At 40.8% G+C, this 21,851-nt stretch overlaps 1 protein-coding gene across 1 annotated transcript in view; it reads left to right on the top strand.

Moving 5' to 3' along the window:
* Positions 1–1,239: 1,239 nt before the first annotated feature.
* The window catches only part of LOC148849347 (beta-adaptin-like protein C), a 51,764-nt gene continuing 31,152 nt past the window's right edge, over positions 1,240–21,851 (top strand). Inside the window, exon 1 of the mRNA XM_088948868.1 lies at positions 1,240–1,524. Coding sequence (XP_088804994.1) covers positions 1,438–1,524 — 87 coding nt within the window. The 5' untranslated portion in view covers positions 1,240–1,437. The remainder of the gene's footprint in view (positions 1,525–21,851) is intronic.

Raw genomic sequence — 21,851 nt, forward strand, 5'->3', positions numbered from 1 at the left:
TTTATCATCGTTTGGATGGTTGATAAAAAAAGTTAGATGACACTCGAAGGGCATTTGTGTATTTTCAAATGCCACTTAATGACTGGTTAATGTAGATACTAAATTGGCACATTTTGAAAGTTTGGGTACTAAATTGATGCATTTTAAAGTTTTGGAACCAAAGTGGCACTATGCCCAAAGTACATGGTACTAATTAAGAATTTTCCCTTAAGAAAATGAGGTTTATATAGCCATGCGGATAAACTCTAATGTAGGGTGTGTCCTCAAAAATAAACCAACTCATTGCTCTTCATTTTTATGATTCTGCTATGACCGGAACTTTTACTAACACCGTGATTTTCTCAAGAGTGATTGATGTATCGGTTTTAAATTCTATTTTTTTTGTTTAAATCTCTAACTCTTCTTTTTATAACTTCCATGTGGTTTTGTAGTCAGAGAATTCATAATCTTAAAACCCATTAATCAATTAGCTCGTTTGGTAGTTCAACCTATTTTAGTGAAGACATGGATCGCACAACCATGTATTAAATCATCAACCCAGTTTGCACCCTTATATGCTTCAAGTGACTGTCACACGGATCAAATCTAGTTTTTTAAGGAGCATCAGAGTAAAGTTCTATATGGATTTCCATCAAACCCAGACTTGTGAAACCAAAGAAATTGTAGAATTTATTAATAATAAAAACAAGAATAATCTCATTCCTCTTCATCCTTCCAATGGACCCAAATTATCTTACGGTTCTTGAAAATTTTCATCAATTGGGTTTTATTTTGAAAATTTAAGGAATAGTGAATGACAAATTTGACATTTTATTTTCCCATTAATGCTTAACCGTGATGTCAATTGTTAAAAAACTTGGGGGGTAAGGGTAGAGTTAATCAATTTCCTAAACTATAGGGATACTTTAAGAAATTTTCCCTAAATAAAAATATGGGAGATGTTGTCAGGTTGGCATGAGGTGTGCTCTATGACGTGGATGTGTGTGAGACTCTGAGTCTGAGAAGGTAGTCCAGATTCCAGATAAATAAAATAAAAAACTAAAAGGCGTGTAAACTCATTATGAGTCTGGATCTGCTACTTACAGAGTTCAAGCCTCACACCGACCTCACAGCATGTCCAGACTGCACATCAGGAACATTTCGCAGGGTGGGATGTGGTTGTGAGGCGCGCTTGTGAGGAGTAAATTCCAATTGACTCATTATGAGTATATCCGAGAAGGCATACCATTATTAGGGTCTACTGTTGAATGGTGCAAATGGTCAGAATAACTGGTTCGTGGAAATGGTCCGACTGTAAAACGTACTCATTTATTCGCTCGGTGAACCACCGGTCTTTTGGGCCATTTTCTTCTTCTCTGGCTGCTCTATCGCCGGACGACTGAGCAGAGAGAGAGAGAGAGAGAGAGAGAGAGAGAGAGAGAGAGAGAGAGAGAGGCGATGAGTGGACACGACTCTAAGTATTTTTCCACCACCAAAAAGGGAGAAATCCCTGAACTCAAAGACGAGCTCAATTCTCAGTACAAGGTAATATCATCTCATCTCCCTTGCTCCCGCCTTCTTTCTCTCTGATATTCATGCGTATCTGTATATCTCTACTTCTGAACTGACCTCATTTGCGAAGTTTCACCTCTGATCTGGTTTTATTGGCCTTTCGTTTTTATGGATCTTAGTTTTTAATTAATCAATTAACGAAGATCTTATCAGATCCATAGGTCCTCTCTTTGATTTAAGCTCTTTTTGATCTCACTAGAATGGCTTATCCTGTATCGGATTTATTTTCTTTCTTTTCATATTAATCTTTCCGCGTTCTTCTTATTCTGAAATTGACGACATATATACCGTATTTGGAACTCGAGCTTGAATTGAATCCTTTCCGCTTATCCTTTTTAGTGTATCTCCTTTTGCCTTCCCCTTGGAATTAGGATTGTGGTTTAATACTTATTGGTTGTGATTAAATTCATTGGAGTTTCTGTTTAACATTTGGCAGCACTAAACTTGTCTCCATGGCTATATGTTTTATCAGGATTTAAAATCAAGTTGACATTCAGTTAGAAGTCTTTTGCTCACTTATTTTTCTGGACAAGTTAACAAAAAACGGAACACAAATCCTACACTTTGGAACTATTGTAAATTTATTTGCTCCACATACAATATGTTGAAACAAAACATGGAATTTGGAAATAAGATTTGAAGAGACCAAAATCTCAAGCTTAAAATTGGCATGAAATTTGAAATTCAAAACTGAACCATTTGACAATTTCAGTCATAATTCCTACTTGTGTGGATTATCATTATTTTCTTGTTTTACCTGTTTGCACATAATTTATCTAAACAGGTCACCTAGTTTATAGTTTCAAGTATTCTTTTATATATAATCAAAAGGGAATGATAAATATTCTTTTGCATTATAGACTAAAGTGCATACATAGTATAATCAAACTACATCTTTATTTTAGTATGATCAAACTACATCTTTATTTTAGTATAATCAAACTACATCTTTATTTCCATAAAAAAATTTAAAATTGAAAGCAAAAGTGGCAAGATTTCTGAATCCCAAATAATACAAAACAGGACATGGTCCCCAAACATCTGAATGAAGTAACTATAAAGGATGTGACACTTAACTCATAACTTTAGATGGAGAAGAAACTCTATAGTGTTTATTGAATTGGGACACTTTACACTCAATTTGGAAACAGCCTCTCTATGCATCTGTAGGGGTAAGGTTGCATACATCTGTCCCTCCCCGGACCCCGCAGTGGCGGGAGCTTCATGCATGGGCTGGGACACTTTACACTCAGTGCAATCTATCACTGAGTGTGAAGTGAAAATTTGTGGTTTGGAGAATAAACTCACTTTTTGGTGACATAAAAAGTGTTCTTTTATTGTTGCATCATGGTGATATCAGAGATAACAGGCTGGTATATGTTAAGTTCTTCACATAACCCCATCATCACAGAAGCATCTACTGCACCGGCAGGACCACTATAAGCCCAAACCACTGAACCCTCTCTGTTTAGAATAACTCCTCCAATGCCAGCCGCCGGAATCTGACTGGAAATTGATCTACAGCTGCCATCAAACATCATTAAATAATCTAGCTCTGGCCTGGGAGTGAGGAGGTGCCTTGGCTGACTGTTAATAAGGGAAGAATGAATAATCTCTAGTTCTCTATTAAATTCCTTTCAAGGTCAGCATATCTGAAACCTTTGAAATGATCAGAGGAGAGAAGCCAGGATAAATCATAATTCTCAAAGAAGGCTGAATTAACCAGCAGTAGTGTGCCTTATAGCTCATGAGCTGCATAAAAATTCTTACTTTTGGTTCTGCAAACTGTTTGCCACCATAGTCTTCTTGATTTGTCTTCATATTTAAACAAATAGAGGGAATCTCATCGCATCTCTAGGTTGCTCACAAAGAGGGAAAGGTGACTGAATCTCAATCTTCTTTGATATTTACCAATTAGAAAAGAGAAAGGGATGGAAAATACGAAAAGAGGGACAGAAAGTATGCTGTCTTGTGGTCCATTTGTGCAGAAAGGAATAGTAGGATTTTTTGTAATAGAGGTAAAAGTCCTGATGATGTAATTCAGAGAGCAGTGGGCAAGTTGATTTCTTGGATTTCTACTTCTGAGGAGTTCAGAAATCTAAACTTGTCTTATTTTTTTCAGTCTTGCTCCTGGTGGAGGTTGTAATTCTGGCTGTTTTCAGACTGCCTTCGTGGGTCTGATTTCAGTCTGTAATTGAGTTTGGTTTGAATAAATTTACATTACCTTTTACAAAAAAGAAGTACTAACCAGACCACAGAACTTGCTTTGATACTCTGTAAAGTTTTTATATTTTTTTTCTTTTTTTGATCAGTAACCACAAAGAATAGATTTATTAAATTAAAGGAAGAGGATACAACAAGGAGTTGTGACAATAAGCATGCCCAATACTAGGCACACCCCCCAACCCATATTACAATTGATCCCAATACATAAGCTGTCTTTGAATGCCTTGCTTGGCTAAGTTGTCTGCCAAGCTGTTTACAGACCTTCAAACCCAATGAACTTGGATGTTCATGTCTTTTGACAGCCACAAAAATTACGGAAATCATTTCTTAGCTGCCAAGTTGCCCTCTCTCCTTTTTTTTTTTTCAGCCATCCCACAACAACCTTTGAATCCCCTTTGATAATCCTAGTTCTTTAGCTTCCTCTACCCCATAAACTGCTACCAAGAGTTCTGCTTTCACTGAATTACCTTGCTCAATTGGGCCTGAAAATAAGGCACCAATTTTGCCTCCCTTATCCCTAATAACCCCTCCAATACCTGAAAGACCCTGTTACCTATACTACTACCATCGAAGTTCAGCATCTTCCAACCAACCATTGGGGGAGACCAGACCTCTAGAGGTTTTTGTTTCCTCGAGGAAGATCCAATTCAGGAAAATATCCTCCACTCTGAAGTCTGAAAAAAAGTTTCAAGGTTCTCACCCAATGAACAACTTTAAGAGTAATATAATCAATTAGCACCTCCAAGATGCTCTCCTCTCCTCAAAGATTCTTGCGTTTCTTTCTTCCCACAATGTCCAACAAACTGCTACTCAAAAAAAGGGGGGGGGGGCGCTAAACAATCTGTCCAAACTGGCAGGAGGGTTCAACTTACAACTAGAAAGAGAAGAAAACCATTCTTAAATACAACAAACAGAGGGACAGGAGATTAAGAGGTGGTAAGCAGTTTCACCACTCAATTTACATGGAAAGCAACAGTTAGGGAATAAGGCCCAATTTGGTCTTTTCCTTTGCAACAAATAAGTCACAAGTATTTATGCACCCATGGGACACTTCCTAGCAAAATGCACTGACCTTTGGAGGAATAGGAATACACCAGATTTCTTTCACAGGGAAAATGGGGAGAGATGAAGTAGAAATGAGGGAGCTAAATAGAGATTTACAAGAAGACTTCCCATAAGGGGAAAGTACCACCACCGAGCATCCCTCCCATCATTAGCAAGGGTCATTGACTCTAGAACACTCGACAAGTTAGACACCAAGGGGATTTCTGACTCTCTTAGATTTCCGGTGAGCCCCAAACTCCAATTCAACCCAAAAGAGGAAGGGTGAGGTTTATAAAGTCAGCCATAGGTTTACCTTTGAAACTGCAAAGAACATAGAGGGAGGGAAAGACATCTTTCAAAGGGGAATCACCTACCCACACATCTTCCCAGAATCTTATTTTACTACCAGAAGCCAAGTCATACCTTACATGGTTGAGGAAAGAATGTGAAGAATGCCATGAATTGCTTTCCAAGGTATAGCTAGAGTAGCTTTTTGCAGACATTCCACATCCCAACCATTTCTTGACAGTGCATGAATACTAACCACCATTCTATGCCATAATCTCTCACTTTCCACAGGGAAACACCAAGGCCATTTGCTTAGTTGTGCCTGATTTTTCATGCTCACATTGCCAATCCTCAACCCTCCTTCCTTTTTCTTAATCACCTTTTACCACCTCACCAAATGATCTTTCTTCCCCTCCGCCGGTTCCCAAAGGAAGCCCATCATAAGCTTTTCTATTCTTTTCACTATTACTTGAGGGATCCTAAACACTGACATGAAGTAGACTAGGAGATTACTAGAGTGGATTTGATCAATGTAAGTTTCCCTCCCAGAGAAATATGGTTCCTCTTCCAACTAGTTAGTCTTTTCTCAATTCTCTCTACCACTGGATTCCAAAAGCTAGCCAATCTAGGGTTTTCTCCTAAAGGTAAACCTAAATACCTTAAAGGCCATTCCCCACTCTCACACCCCAAGGTTTTAGCAATGATCTAAGCTCTTCACTTCCTAGATTTCCCTGCCAGTAGGTTTTTGTTCAAATTTACAGTCAAGTTAGACATTCTCTCAAAAAGATTGATCACCAGTTTCAAATTTGCCACACCTCTATTTTCCCCATCACAAAAAATCAAAATATCATCTACAAATTCAAGGTGAGTAACTAGAACATTGTCCCTTCCCACCAACCACCCCTTGAATAACTGCAAACAGTTAGCCCTGAACAACAACTTACTTAGGACCTCAGCCACCAGTGTAAGAAGGAAGGGGGAATGACTTGTTTGCAAGGATCCCTTAATCCACTTACACCATAAGTCCCCAAATCCACAACTCCTCAAAATGTTAATAAGGAACTCCAAATCCACTAAATCATATTCTTTCTCCAAATCCAACCTGATTGCAACCACCTTTTTCCTTGATCTCTTTTGAGCCTGAACACGTTATGGGAGGAGAGAAATGCTAGAGTATTTCAAGAAAAGGAAAGAAGTTTTGCTGAAATCAAGGAGTGCATAATGACAAGGACAGCCTCGTGGCTGAAATTTTCACACTTGTTGGCAGATTACTCCTTTGACGACTTAAGGAGAAATTGGGCAGCAGTGGCTTCTACAGTCTCCACAAAAAACAAACCACAAGTTGAATGGAAGCCCCCACCGGATGGAGTGGCAAAATTGAATTTTGATGGTAGCTGCCAAGGTAACCCAGGGCCATCCGGAATAGGAGGGATTCTGAGAGACAAAGACAGCAACACGTTGTCTTTATTTTCAGGACCAATGGGTGTTGGTGATTCTGTAAGGGTCGAGATACTAGCAGCGGTACAAGGTATACAGCTGGCCAGTCAACTTGGAGTGAACAATTTGATAGTAGAAGGGGATTCCAAGGTAGTAGTGGGCTGGCTGACAAGTACAGAAACAGCTTGTTGGGGCTACAGGGATCTGTTAAAGAAAGTTAAATGGCTGACAAGAAATATGACAGTCAGGATTCAGTGGGTCAGCAGATCAGCAAATGCAATGTCTGATTCTCTGGCCAAGCAAGGGGTGTCAAGGGGAGATCTGTTTTGTGCTACTTTGTAATTGTGTTTCAGGCTTGTGTATGCTTAGTGTTTATGGTTCAGTCCTCGGGGGAGGTAACACCTCGTGCTTCCTCCTAGGCTGACTGTACTTGCTTTATTGGAATAAATAAAACTACTCTCATTTATCAAAAAAAAATTCTCTTCTTAATAAAGGCCCCTTGAGATTGGGAGATAAGTGAGGGGAGCACCTTCTTGATTCTTAATGAGAGCACCTTAGCAATCAACTTGTAAATGCTAGTAACCAAACTAATTGGCTTGAAATCTCTTGGGTGACAAGCGTCATTCTTTTTTTCCACCAAGCTATAAAGGTAGAATTCATTCCTCTATTCCTTTTTTTTTTATCAGCAACACAATTGATTTCATTGATAAAAATCAGGGATGAATACAACAAGAGGTTGTGAAAAAAGAAAAACACAGCTGTAGAAAAATTGACCCAACCCAAATATTACAATTGAGCCCAAAACAATTGAATTCTTTGTACCCCTTGCTTAACTAGATCATCTGCCAAACTGTTGGTAGTTCTTCTTACCCACTGAACTCTGATTGTCATGTGCTTTGATAACCATTTAAATCGCCTGAATTTATTCCTCAAGTGCCATGTCATCCATCCCCCTCCTTCAGCCATTTTACAACAGTTCTCAAGTCATCCTCAATGATTAGTCTATCAATGCTCAGCTCTTTTGCCTTCTCGGTCCCATATACTGCAGCTAATAGTTCTGCTCTTGCCACATTCCTCTATCGATTCTTCCCCTTCTGTAAAACTCTCAAAACACAATAGTCAAGTCCAATTTTATTGTGTTCCAACAATCCTGATAGAAGGCCATTATAAACCCATCAGGCCCTGAAGCCTTTGGTCCTGTCCATAGAAAATATTGCTTCCTTAATTTCTTCCTTCTCAAATTCTCTCTTTAAAAATTCTACTTGATGAGCTCCCAAAGTGCCTTCTATATATAGACCTGAAATGTGCAGCAAAGGCATTGGCTATCCCTCTTTGATCTGTAATCTCTCTACCCCCTGTCACTAAAGATGAAATTAGGTTCTTTCTTCTTCTCCCGTTAGCAATAGAATGAAAGAACCTAGTGTTACAATCCCCCTATTTGATCCACTTTTCTCTAGATTTCTGTTTCCAACTGTTTCCTCCCTCAAGAGGGTTTCATCTAACTCTTATTTTATTTTTTTCAGATTCCATCTCAATTCTCTGTCCCCTTCTACTACTAATGACTCATCCTCTACTTTTCCATGAATATTCTCAAGTTGCAAAATCAGATTAGTTTTCTTTTCCTCCAAGCTCTGAAACTTTACTCTATTCCATTCTTTAATTTCTTCTTTCAGCCTCTGTAACTTCTTCAAGAATTTTTGCCCTTCCCACTTCGGGTATTGAAGTTGTATTTCCCACCACTCTCTTATCTCATCCTTGAACTCCAGATGAGAAAGCCACATATTTTCAAATCTAAATGGGGAAGGACCTCCTTAAGCACTCCGTCGGAAAATGCAAACGGGCCATTGGTCCGAGGTAATTCTAGGCAGATCCTACCCAAAAGTCCACGGCAATGTTCCTGTAAAGTTTTAGTTACAGGTGTTAGAAGCAGATAAGAAACCTAGAAGAGAGAACGCAGTCATGCTAGAAGGGAAAGAAGGGACTGCCGAATGAGAGAAAAATAGTCTCCTAATTGGCCAGATTTTTTTTATATATGTGAGTCAATGAAATAAATGAAAATTACAATGTTGATCTTCAAATAATAGAAGGACAGAGGCCAATCTACTCTCACTTAAATTATAAAACTAAACATGCAGTAATACCCCTGTATAAAAGGAAACATAATAATCTCCTGGTGTACTACTCGTCCGTGTTTATGATTCCTAGGAGTATTGCATGGAAGATAGAATTGATTGTGAGAGATTTCCCATGGGATACAGGGAAAACAAGCGAGGGTCATTTGGTGAAATGGCCAAATGGGAGTTAGTTAGTAAGAGAATGGGAGGTAGTTAGGAAGAGAAAGGATCAAGGAGGGTTGAGTATAGGGAATGTGTAAAGAACATTGCACTGTTTGGAGACTCCCAATTGAACACAAGAAATTGTGGCATCAAGTGATGACTAGCATTCATGGCACATAGGAAAATGGCTGGGGTGTTGGCTTATCTTGCCACACCACTTTGGTTTCCCTATGAAATGCTATTCATGGTAACCTCCCTTGTTTTCTCAAGGGTTTAACAAGGATCACTTCTGGCCTGTATTGTTATTTTTCTTTTTCTCTTGGGTGATAGGTAAATCTTCTAGCCTATTATTGGGTAATTCATAGCTCTCTAAATTCTCTGTGTTTTTTATTAATAAAGTTTCAGTTATCTTCCATAAATAAAAAAGAAAAAAAGGAAAAATAATAAGACACCAGCTGGCCTATTCTCTCAATAGGGTGCAAATTGGGCAGACCTGGGTTGAAGTTTGAATATTTGTTGAATTTTGAATGGGCCTCAACCTTGGCCTTGGTCCAATCCAGTTGAAATTCTTCAAATTGTGTACCTAACTCACATCCCTAATGTTTGCCTTGGGTTATGATAGGGTAGATTTGGAAGGCCATTCTCAAGTTATTATGAGATGGATGCCTGTGACCTTGGAGGATTCTTGGTCTGTGCATTATTTTGTTAGGGAAACCAGATCCTTGGCATCCGGATTGAACTTCTTGCTCCTATAGATTTGAATACCAGATAATTTTCATGCTGCTGCTTTGGTTTGGAAGAAGGGCTGAGAGAAGATAATTGGCTTGGGAATCTGGTCACCTGTAGTAGAGGGTTTTGATTGTTGTACACTTACTCTGCCATTCTTTCACTTTTTTGTTGCTTCAATTGAGGTCTCTCTGTATTTCACTTTTGGGCCTTGTTTCCTTGTTTCGTCACTTGTAACTTCTTTTGCCTCTTCAAATTAAGTTATATTTTTTTGTCATCCATAAAAAAGGAAAAAGAAAATCAGGCCCTTTTGCATCTTGACTGAGTCAGTTACAACTTTTAGGTGTTGAACTTTTGGTCCCATGCTAATACTCATCTCATAAGTCATCAGGCTGATCTATTTCCTTTTACCATTTATACAACAACAGTCTACTCATATGATTGAAGCTTTGTATGATGAACCATCCTGGATCCAGATAGCTCTTTATTTTCTTTATTTTTTTTCACAAATAACTGTTTTTTTTTTTTTTTTTGCAAGTATAAGGTAAAGTATTTCATTAGGATCAAAGAGCCAAAATTACAATGAAGCCTCTGTACAATGAGAAGCTGTACAGAGGGAAACAACTTGCCAAAAACCAGCAACCCCTCAAAACAAAAAAACTATAAATTCCTTACAAACAGGAAATCTGAGTAAAAAAAGGAAGAAATATGCCTATTTTTGAATAAAGAGTGAATTGCCAACCAAGAATGCACCATCCCCATGATCTTGTTAAGGACTTCTTCTTTTGAAGAATGTCTTCCTTCGGATAATCTACTATTTCTTTCACACCAAATCGCCCAGAAAACTGCTGCAGGTAGGATGCTCCAAGCGACCTTTCCAGCCCTGGATAAACCTCCAAGTGCCCATGCCCCTATAAATCCCTTCACGTCAGCCAAGAAGCACAACTTAACCCCAAACAAATTCAGCATTCTCATCCAAACCCAGTGAGAAAAGTTACAATGGATCAGCAAATGACCAGAAGATTCCACATTTCCCTCACGTAGAATACAGGCCATATCCTTCACCTCTAGACCTCTTTTAACTAATTTTTCCTTTGTTAGAATCTTATCCAGCACTGCTGACCAGACAAAGAAAGCCAGCTTAGATGGAACAGATCTAATCCAAATTCTGATACTTGGAGAAGAAGAAGGCTCCTCCCTTGACAAGCTATGGAAAAAGTGAAAAAGGATTTCACAGAGAAGGTGCCCGGTTTCTTGAAAAGCCATTTCCCCTTGTCTTCCCCTACTCCGGTTACCTTTGGGTCATACAATATTTGAAGCAACCTGACCAAAGAAGCCACCTTCCAATCATTCAAAATTCTCCCGAATTTGGGGTTGCAGATACACTGTCCTTTCTGCCTCTCCAAATAATCAGCCACTGTTGCATCCTTGTTTACTGAGATCTCAAATAGATCAGGGAAAAGAGTCATTAAAGGGCCATCCCCACACCAGAAGCCCTTCCAAAATAGAATTCTGAGGCCACTACCAACTTCATATTTTATTCCTTTCAAAATAGAATTCTGACTTCTTCAGTCTCCCACTCTCTGCTAATTGAACTGTATTTATCCACAATTTATCTTCTCCACAGACTATCCGGCTGCTCATTAAATCTCCATAACCACTTCCCTTGCAGGTCTGTGCTGATATTTTTCACTAATCTGATCCCTAGACCCCAGTCTTTCTGGAGTTGCAGACCTTTTTTCCAGCTGGTTCTTCCTTCAAACTCCTCTAGAGGAAGTCTCTCATCTTCTTTTCTAACTCTGCTGCCCATCTGGCCGGAATCGGGAACAAAGATAAATAGAAAACAGGAAAGGAAGACAACACACTGTTTTCTAGGTTAACATAAATTTGAGTGCAGAAAAACTAATAATTTATGAAGACAAAATTTGGTAATTTCCTCCCATTTGTTGCATATACCGGACTACTGAATTTAAATTGATAGGTCCTGATTTATAATATTGGTTTCTGCTTGTTGACAAATATGATTTTTGTCATATTTGTCAACTTGGGGTTATTGCAGTTTGCACTAACACTCGGGAAAAATGTTTGTCTCGATTAGGATGGCCATTTAAAAGTATAGTAATGTTTGAGACTTTCATGAATTTTCCTTTGCTTTTGTGTTAGGCACCACTTCGAGGGGGTGCTGCCTCCTGAGAAAGACGAGAGATAGATTTGTTCGAATGATTTCCTCCCTTCTTATTTCCTTTTAACTTTTTATACTGTACAGAGTATTATATCAAGATCAAGACTTGGTAGTTACATCTTTGTTGCAACTGAATTTGCTGACGTGGCTCCTTTCTTTTTCCTTCTAGAATATACTTGTATTATTGGCTTGGCTGCTGGTTCTGGGCTCCTAATAATTCCTCCTCCGGTGGGAACCACCTCGTCCTTGAGGTGCAGTTGGGGATACCTCTGTTTGAGAACTGCACAAGATTCCCAAGTGGCATCATGAACTGGTAGTCCGGTCCATTCTACTAAGGCCTGTTGTTGGATTTGCTTCCCCACCTTGATCCAATGATAGTCCAGGATGTTCCGAGGTGTAGTTGTAATACGGCGGTGTCATCAAATGCTGGCAAAACGGCTGAGCTTGATATGTTGTTTCCTATGCATCGTTTAAGGATAGAGACGTGGAAAACTAGGTGTATCTGCGAGGAGGCTGGGGGGAGATCTAGTCTGTATGCTACCGGCCCAACTCGTTCAGTAATTGCAAACAGCCCATAAAACTTAGGAGATAGTTTGTGCCACCCCTTCTGGGCCAGAGAGGTTTATCTATATGGGTGTAATTTGAGATAGACGTGCTCCCTCACTTGGAATTCCACCTCTCTATGTTTTTTATCACAAGTGGCCTTCATCCATGATTGTGCTCGCATGAGGTTGGACTTGAGATTTTTGACGACATCTCTTTCAGATTGTTGTTGATCTACCACCTCCACTACTGTTGAGCCAAGTTCATAGGGTAATATTGATGGTGGTTCACGCCCATATAGGGCTTTAAAAGGAGTTATGCCTGCTGCACTATAGAACATGGAGTTGTACCAAAATTCTGCCCATGGCAGCCACTAAGTTCATGTCTTTGGGTTTTCTCTGGCAAAGCATCATAGATAGGTCTCGACGCAACGATTAAGTACCTCTGTCTGTCTGTGGATGGTAGCTAGTTGATCTGTGGAGCAAGGTACCTTGTAGCCGAAAATATTCTTCCCAAAAATTGCTGAGAAAGGTTGGATCCCGGTCTGTAATAATAGCCATGGGTGTGCCGTGCAATCAGGTGATCTCCTTGGCAAATGCTGTTGCTACTGTAGTGGCTGGATATGGGTGTGCTAGAGGCACAAAATGCCCATACTTAGATAGTCATCGATGACCACTAGGATGACCATATACCCCTTAGACTTGGGTAAGCCAGAAATGAAGTCCATCGTAACTTCTTCCCATGCCATGTTGGGGATCTTAAGTGGTTGTAGTAGGCCCCCCGGGTTTTGAGCCTCATATTTCTGCTGTTGACATGTGGGACAGGCTGCCACATAGTTCCGAATTGCTTGTTTCATACCCACACAAAAGTAGTGAGTTGCAACTCTACGATAAGTGGCCACCACCTTGTAGATGCTTTGATTGGGCTGAAATCACCGACCTTCCTTTGTAGAAGATATCAGAGCCCACCACCTTGTAGCCTGTAGAGGAGATGGGCCGAATGGCCCATAGGCTATTTATCCTTTTTTATCTTTTATGTTCTTTGCTGTAATCGGCCTATTCTTTCTATGTTATGTTCTTTTAATTTCTTGCCCAACTAAGGGCCTCTTTGTAAATTATCGAAGTTTAACTTAATAAAATAGTGTTAGGGGTGTAAGAGTAAAGATTAAGGTTCAGAACTCTCTTACTCTGAACCCCTATTGCCGCCATCTTCTTCTTCATCTTTTCTTCCTTAGAAGAATGATTTCTGTTATTTTATTTTGATTTCTGCATCTGTTCTAAACAGTCCTTTATTCTCAAAAGACTGTTTTTCTTCTTGGTATCAGAGTAGGCTCTCTTTTCCCTTTTTTTTCACCCTCTTTTCCCATACACAGTGTGTATGGAGAACTGAATCGTACGGACTGTTAAAGAGATTTTGTTCAGCCCAGTTGTTAGTGGTTTCTGGAGAAGAAGAGGACTGACTTTGTCGCCTCCTTGGCTGATTCAAGTGTATTGGTCGAAACCCTAATTTTTTGGAGAAATCTGTTTGCGGGCCCCGTAGGGTGTTTGGACTGGGCGCTCAGTGTTTGGAGGCTTTCTGATTTTCCTTCTTGAAGATCGAACCAAGTTGTTTGGTGTTTCGTGTAGTCTACAAGGTGCGGTTCCTTTTTTCTGTTTCTCCCAACTTCCAGGTGTGACTCAGATTTTTGGTACTGTTGCATAGAGGTAGGCTCACAACACAGTCCTTGTTCTATCTTCATTTGGTGTCTTTTGAAGTTGGTTGAAATCTTTTTGAAGTGTTTAAAGAGATGAACTCCTCAGAGATTGAAAACAAGAATGTTGCTGAATCCGGGCAGGTTCCGGTTGCCTCTGTTGACTCTCTACTAACTATGACCACAGTCAAGTTGGATGGAACTAATTATCTGGTATGGTCACAATCGGTAAAGATTCATATCTGTAATAGAGGAAAGTGGGGTTTTATCTCCGGGAGCAAAAATGCTCCCTCAAAAGATGATCCATCTTATGAGAAGTGGATTATACTGTTATTGGGTAGCTTGTGAACTCAATGCAGACACAGATTAGTCAGCACTATTTGTGGATGAATTCAGCAAAGGAAATCTGGGATAGTGTTGCTGAAACCTATTCCCAAAAAGTAAATATGGCCAGAGCTTACAAGTTGAGAAGTGATGTGAAGAATTTAAGACAGGGGGAGAAACCTTTAGCTGTATATTTCTCAATACTGAAGTCTGTGGCAAGAAATAGATTTGATAGAAGTTGTAACCTGGGACACCACTAATGATGCTGAGACCTACAGAAAACTGGTTGAGAGAAACAGGGTGTTTGAGTTCTTAACTGGACTAAACCCAGAGTATGATATTACAAAACAAAATATTTTATCCAAGGATAGTGTCTCACTATCACAAGCATATGCCTTGGTAAGTAGTGAAGAAAGTAGAAGGCTTGTCCAGGTTCAAGGGGCTGGTTTAAATGATCACTTTGCTAATATGGGAGTGAAACCCAAAGGGGTTGCAGGGACTCCAAGTGGCTCAGGGAAGAAAGAGGTTGTCTGTGAGTACTGTAAAAGGCCAAAACACACTAAAGACAAGTGCTGGAAATTACATCCTGAGCTTCTACCTCTTCGGTTTCAGAAGAAGCATGATAATAAAAGGGCAGGGAGTGCTAATGTTGCTGCTGGTCCAGATAGTGACAAATACCAAACTGAAGAGATGACAACTAGTGCGTAGTTAGCAGCCATGAAAGCAGAATATGAGAAGTTTGGGAGGATGATCAGTCACCTAGAGGGTGTGACTTCTTCTTCCAACCCTTCAGAAAATTCAACCTTTTCTGCATTTGCTCATTCAGGTATACGAGCTTCTGCCAATCATGCAACCATTTCAGGTAATCGTAGGATCTCTTGGATTATTGATTCAGGTGCTTCTGATCATATGACCAACCTTTCTACCTTGTTTATTTCATATGGTTTACTTCTTGGACGTGACAAAATCACCATAGCCGATAGCTCTCTTGCCCCTATCTCCGGCAAGGGAACCATCAAGGCTACAGACTCCTTGGTTCTTCCTTATGCTCTTCATGTACCTAGACTAAATACAAACTTGTTATCTGTAAGTAGTCTAACTAAGTCATTAAATTGTTGTGTAACTTTCTTCCCTTCCTACTGTGTTTTTCAGGATCTAGAGTCTTAGAAGGTGATTGGGAGTGGCCGTGAGGCGAATGGAATATACCTACTTGACACTCCGGGATAGTGCCCTGAACAACCTGGAAAAGCTGCTTTTGGGTCTATATCTACAAAGTCTATCAGTCGAGTCATGTTATGTCATTTTCGTTTGGGCCATCTTTCTTTTTCTGCATTGAGTCATTTATTCCCTGAACTGTTTAAGGGAATTAGTTTGTCCAGTCTTCATTGTGAGTCTTGTGAACTGTCAAAGCATTGTAGAAATAGTTGTCCCTTGAGTAATAAAAGATCTCTTTTTAATATTGTGCACTCTGATGTGTGGGGGCCTTACCACTTACCCTCAATGGGTGGCTACAAATATTTTATCTTGTTCATTGATGAATTTTCTTGGTTTACTTGGATATTCCTGATGAAATCCCGTGATGAAGTTCCCAGACTTGTGAGGCAATTCCATGAATTTGTCCTAACCCAATTTGATACCAGGATTAAAATTTTCAGATTTGACAATGCAAAAGAATATTTTGAGAAGAACTTGTCCTGTTATCTCACTGATTTAGGGGTTATTCATTAAAGCTCTTGTGTTAGGACCCCAGAATAGAATGGAATTGCTGAAAGAAAAAATAGACATATCGTTGAAGTTGCAAGAAGTATCCTGTTTGCCTCACATGTCCCTACAAAGTTTTGGGCCGATGCTGTTCTCACTGCTACCTACCTTATAAACCGTATGCCATCCAGGGTTTTGGGGTTTAAGTATCCTTTCAGTCTCCTTCATCCGGACGAGGAGTTTTTTTCTATTCCTCTTCATGTCTTTGGCTGCACTTGTTATGTACATATTCTTAGTGTCCAAAGACATAAATTTGAATCAAAAGCCCACAAGTGTATGTTCCTTGGTCATTCCCCCACACAGAAGGGTTATTGTTGCTTTGATCCAAAGACTAGTACTTGATATGTCACAATGGATGTCACCTTTGATGAGCTTTCTTCTTTTTATGGTTCCTCTCTGGAGGGACATTGTCCAAAGGGGGAGGATTTGTCACAGGTCTTTGCTCTTCCTCTTCTTGTCCCAGTTGAGTCTTTTACTGAGTCTCTTCCTCCTTCAAATGAATCAAGGGAGGATCGATCATTCCACTCTTCCTGTCCCTGTGTTCCTCCCCCTTTACCTCCTCGTCATCTTTTTAATCCCAGGATGTATCAAAGGCAAAGATCCAGAAATGAGTAGGTTGTTTCCCCTACAACACATGAGCCTCATGCACTTCCAGTTACAGATGAGACAATAGGTACTGTTTCAGCCCCTTTGGAGCCATCATTCCCAGACCTTGATATCCCCATTGCTATTAGGAAAGGAAAAAGGAAGTGAACTGCACATTGCATTTCCAAACACCTTTCTTATAGTTTGCTTTCTCCTTCATATTTTGCCTACCTTTCTTCTATTGCCTCTAACCCAATTCCCAAGTCTGTGTCAGAAGCTCTTAATATTCTATAATGGAGGGATGCTATGAGATCAGAAATTGATGCCCTGCACAAGAATGACACTTGGGAAGTTGTTGATTTGCCTGAAGGGAAGGATCCAGTTGGCTGTAAGTGGGTCTTTACTATCAAATATCATGCTGATGGCACCATTGAGAGGTACAAGGCTAGGCTGGTTGCAAAAGGTTATACACAAACATATGTGATTGATTATCTGGAGACCTTTGCCCCTATTGCCAAGATGACTTTTGTGAGAGTTCTATCTTTGGCTGCTCACTCAGACTGGCCACTTTATCAACTGGATGTAAAGAATGCATTTCTGAATGGAGAATTACATGAGGAGGTTTATATATCTCTTCCTCCAGGGATGTATGAAACAAATATGAAAGGAAAGGTATGCAAGCTGAAGAGATCTCTTTATGGAATAAAACAGTCCCCTAGAGCATGGTTTGAGAGGTTTAGGGCTGCCCTTGTTAACTTTGACTATGTACAGACACAGTCTGATCATACTCTCTTTGTGAAGAGGAGATGATTCCTGGCAGTTTACCTAATTGTGCATGCTGATGATATTGTTGTGACTGGTAATGATGTCTCAGGAATTAATGATCTCAAATCTTTTCTTCATACAGATTTTGAAATCAAAGATCGGGGGGAGTTGAAATACTTTCTTGGCATAGAAGTTGCTAGATCCAATGATGGAATTCTTATCTCTCAGAGGAAGTATGTTCTTGATTTACTCTCTGAAACAGGGAAGATGGGTGTTAGACCAGTTGCTACTCCTATTGATATGAGTTATAAGCTCTTTGCTTCAGATGGAATATTGTTAGAAGACAAAGGAGTCTTCTAGAGACTCATTGGAAAACTTCTTTATCTATGCATGAGTCGGCCAGACATTCATATGCTGTCAGTTGCATCAGTCAATTCATGCATGCTCCCCGGGATACTCGTATGGCAACAACAAAGCAAATTCTGTGTTATTTGAAGGGCTCCCCTGGAAAGGGAATTCTGTTTGCCAAGCATGGCCATATAAAACTTGAAGCCTATACAGACTGATTGGGTTGGAAACATTGATGACAGAAGATCTACTTCTGGGTACTTCAGATTGGTGGCAGGTAATATTGTCTCTTGGAGAAGCAAGAAACAACATATTGTTGCTCGATCTTCAGCAGAAGCAGAATACAGAGCCATGGCACATGGAGTTTCTGAACTATTATGGCTAAGATCATTGATGGAGGAACTGGGGATTGAGCATGATAAGCCAATGATGTTATACTGTGATAATCAGGCCACCATCAACATTGCTCACAACCCAGTACAACATGACAGAACTAAGCATATTGAAGTTGACAGACACTTCATTCGAGAAAGAGTGGCTTTTGGTGAAGTATGTCTACCTTTCATCACCTCTGAAGGACAGTTAGCAGATTTCCTCACCAAGGGCATTCCCAAGGCTAAACTTCAGCATGATACTGGCAAGCTTGGCATGATTGACATCTATGCTCAGCTTGAGGGGGAGTGTAGAGGAGATGGGCCGAATGGCCCATAGGCTGTTTATCCTTTTTTATCTTTTATGTTCTTTGCTGTAATGGGCCTTATTCTAGGCCTATTCTTCTATGTTATGTTCTTTTAATTTCTTGTCCTTCTTGTATGTGGATTTTTCTAGGGCCTGTCCTGATAGTGCCTTGCTGAAATACGCAATGGGACGACCTTCTTGCATGAGAACTGCCCCTAAACCTCCTCTAGAAGCATCACATTCCACTACAAATGTTTTGGAAAAATCCAGGAGGGCTAAGATAGGTGGTGCTGTAACTGCTGCCTTCAATTTTTCAAAAGCTTGCTGGGCCTCCATGGACCAATGAAATGAGTCTTTTTTTAATAGTTGGGTTAGCGGAGCAGCAAGAGGCCCATAATCTTATATATTGCTGGTAATATCCTATGAGGCCTAGAAAACCTCTCAGCCCCTTGATTGAAGTGGGTTGAGGCCACTGTTGGATGCATTCAACCTTGGTTGGGTCTGCCCTGACAGTTCCACGACTGACTATATGGCCCAGGTATTGGATTTGGGTTTTACCAAATTCACACTTACACATTTTCTCATAGAGCTGTTGATGTCTCAGGATAGCTAGAGTGGTTGTAAGATGTTCCATATGTGATTTCCAATCTGAACTGTATATTAAGATATCATAAAAAAACTAATATAAAGTGGTGGAGGTACGGGCGAAATACCTCACTCATGAGAGCTTGGAATGTCGAGGGGGCGTTTGTGAGTCCAAATGGCATTGCTAGAAATTCATAACAGCCATCGTGTGTACAAAAAGCCGTTTTGTGAATGTCATGTGCATTCATTCTCACTTGATGATACCCTGCTTGAAGATACAATTTGGAGAAGATAGTCGCGGATTGTAGTTCATCTAGCAGTTCTTCAATGATTGGTATGGGAAAACAATCCCTTACCACTATTTTGTTGAGGGCCCGTAATCAATACAAAATCTCCATGCTCCGTCCCTTTTTTTTTTTTTACGAGAAGAACTGGCTGAAAACGGGTTGGAACTCAGCTTGATAAATTTCTTTTGAATCAGCTCCTGAATTTGCTTCTCAATCTCAGTTTTTCGAGATGGGGAGTAGCAATAGGGACTTATGTTTGTTGGGGCTGCCCCAGGTACCAGCGGAATGTGATGATCATGTAGGCGATGAGGTGGTAAGGTCTGTGGTTCCTGGAAAAGATCTTTGAATTCTGCTATTATTTTCTGGAGTTGTGTTTGCTTCTCCTCAGGTAAGCTTTCGGTTTGGGGTGATTGTAACACCAACCCGGTGGGCTCTAAGCCCATTCGTAGAATGATGTGATTCTGGCCTGGACTACACCCCTTTGTGATTGTTCTCAGGCTCTGCTGTTGGAGGGGTGTTGGTTCAACCCCTTGTAAATGATAAATTTTATCCTCTAGGGCGAAATCCATTGTCATGCGTTGCTAGTCACATATAACTGGTTCTAGCTATTTCAGCCACTGTCCTCCCAACACAATGTCTGCCCCGCTGAATTCTAATGGGTGCAAATCAACTCTTATTATATAATCCAAGGTTCAAAAGCTGATATGCTGGTAGGGCGTATCGGTATTGTTTTTATGCCTTTTTTTTATTTTTTATGAAACTGGTTCAGAGGGGCCGGTTTAAGGCCGGTCTACCCTCTGAACCACTTGTCGACCCGAAACACCCCTTGTAGGGGCGTATCGGGAAGGCTTTGATACAATACGTATCAGCCAATACGGGCCGATTGGTGACGAAATTTTGATCCTTGATATAATCTTGAATTTGGATTGCTACTTCCTTGCAAATTCCTTCGCATTTGATGCGGTTCCCATCTGCCACATACACGTCAAAAGAGGAGACGTAATGGGCTTGCAGGCCCAACTGTTTGGTGACGCTTATGGTGATGATGCTCAGGGTACTGCCACTATCTACTAGCACGGTGTTGAGGGCCCGAGAATAGGATCTCATCACGGGTTGGTCCACAGGGAAAACCTCCTGTTTTCCCTTGTTCCTTCCTGTTCGTGATGAACCTATCTTGGCGCCTTTGGTGATTTGTCCAAGAGATCACCATCTCTCCTAATTCACTCGTTGACTGAATAATTTGATGATTTCATTCAATAAGGGTGTCTCCTTAAATAGGAGATTACAAGAGTCCTAATTTGAGGGAGTCTCCTTGTTGAATAGGGAGACTTCCAATTCTATATTGCTAAGGATAAGATAAGCTAATTCTAATCTGATAACTTACTAACAAGATAAGATAAGAGCAATAGAATAAGATAAGAACAAGCAAGATAAGCTAATCTAATCTAGATGAGACTGCTGCTGCCGAACTGGGTAGACTGAGAATCACTGAATCATTACTGCTACTGGCGATGGGTCCGGTTCCTACTGCTGCTAGCGGCGACGGTATGTCTTCCCGTGGAATGCGTCGATAACATTACTCCCCTCCTGGACTAAGAGCTTGTCCTTAAGCTCGAATTCCAGGTACGTGGCCTGGAACTCTGTCAATGGGATCCATGTGGCTTCAGCCGATGGTAAGTTACACCATTCCACCAAGACTTCAAGAACTCCTCGATTGAAACGAGAGCGGAGGAGAGCTTTAGGTTGGGGGACCAGTTTGCCATCTTTTAGGGGTGGGGGGGGGGGAACTTGGTCCGGAGGAACACTTGTAAATGGCTTTAGTAAGGAGATGTGGAAGACATCATGAATCCGGCTGGTCGCTGGTAGTTCCAGCTGGTAGGCCACACTGCCAATCCATCTTTAGAACCTTGAAGGGCCCATAGAACTTATGGGACAGCTTCGGGGCAGCCCTGTGGCGCAAGGAGCGTTGTCGGTAGGACTGGAGCTTTAACCAAACAAATTGTCTTGGATCGAACGATAGTTCCAGGTGGTGCATGTCATAGGTGAGCTTCATGCGGAGTTGGGCCTGCTATAAGCGAAGGTGGACGTCGGCTAGGAGGGCATCGCGTTCTTGTAAGGAGTGATCAATTGCGTCCAAACAAGTAGAACCAGGCTAGTAGGACAGCAAGCGGGGAGGGTCCCAGCCATAAACGACGCGAAAGGGAGTCATGCCGTGGGAAGAATGGCTGTGTTGTAACAGTACTCGGCCCAAGGGAGCCAATCCACCCACCGTCGTGGTTGATCGCCGATGAAACAACGGAGGTAGATTTCGATGGTGCGGTTGACCACCTCTGTTTGATCGTCGGTTTGCAGCCGATAAGCTGGAGAGTAGGCCAGGGTGGTGCCGTGCAGCCGGAATAACTCCTTCCAGAAGGCACTGGTGAAAACCGGGTCCCTATCGTTAACAATGGATTCTGGTAACCCATGTAAGCGAAAAATATGTGTAAAGAAGGCGAGGGCAACTGAAGTGGCACTGTACGGGTGTGATAGAGGAATGAAGTGGGCGTATTTAGAGA

This window comes from Nelumbo lutea, chromosome 6, assembly GCF_056320005.1.
Source record: "Nelumbo lutea isolate HS-2025 chromosome 6, American lotus-T2T, whole genome shotgun sequence".
NCBI lineage: Eukaryota > Viridiplantae > Streptophyta > Magnoliopsida > Proteales > Nelumbonaceae > Nelumbo > Nelumbo lutea.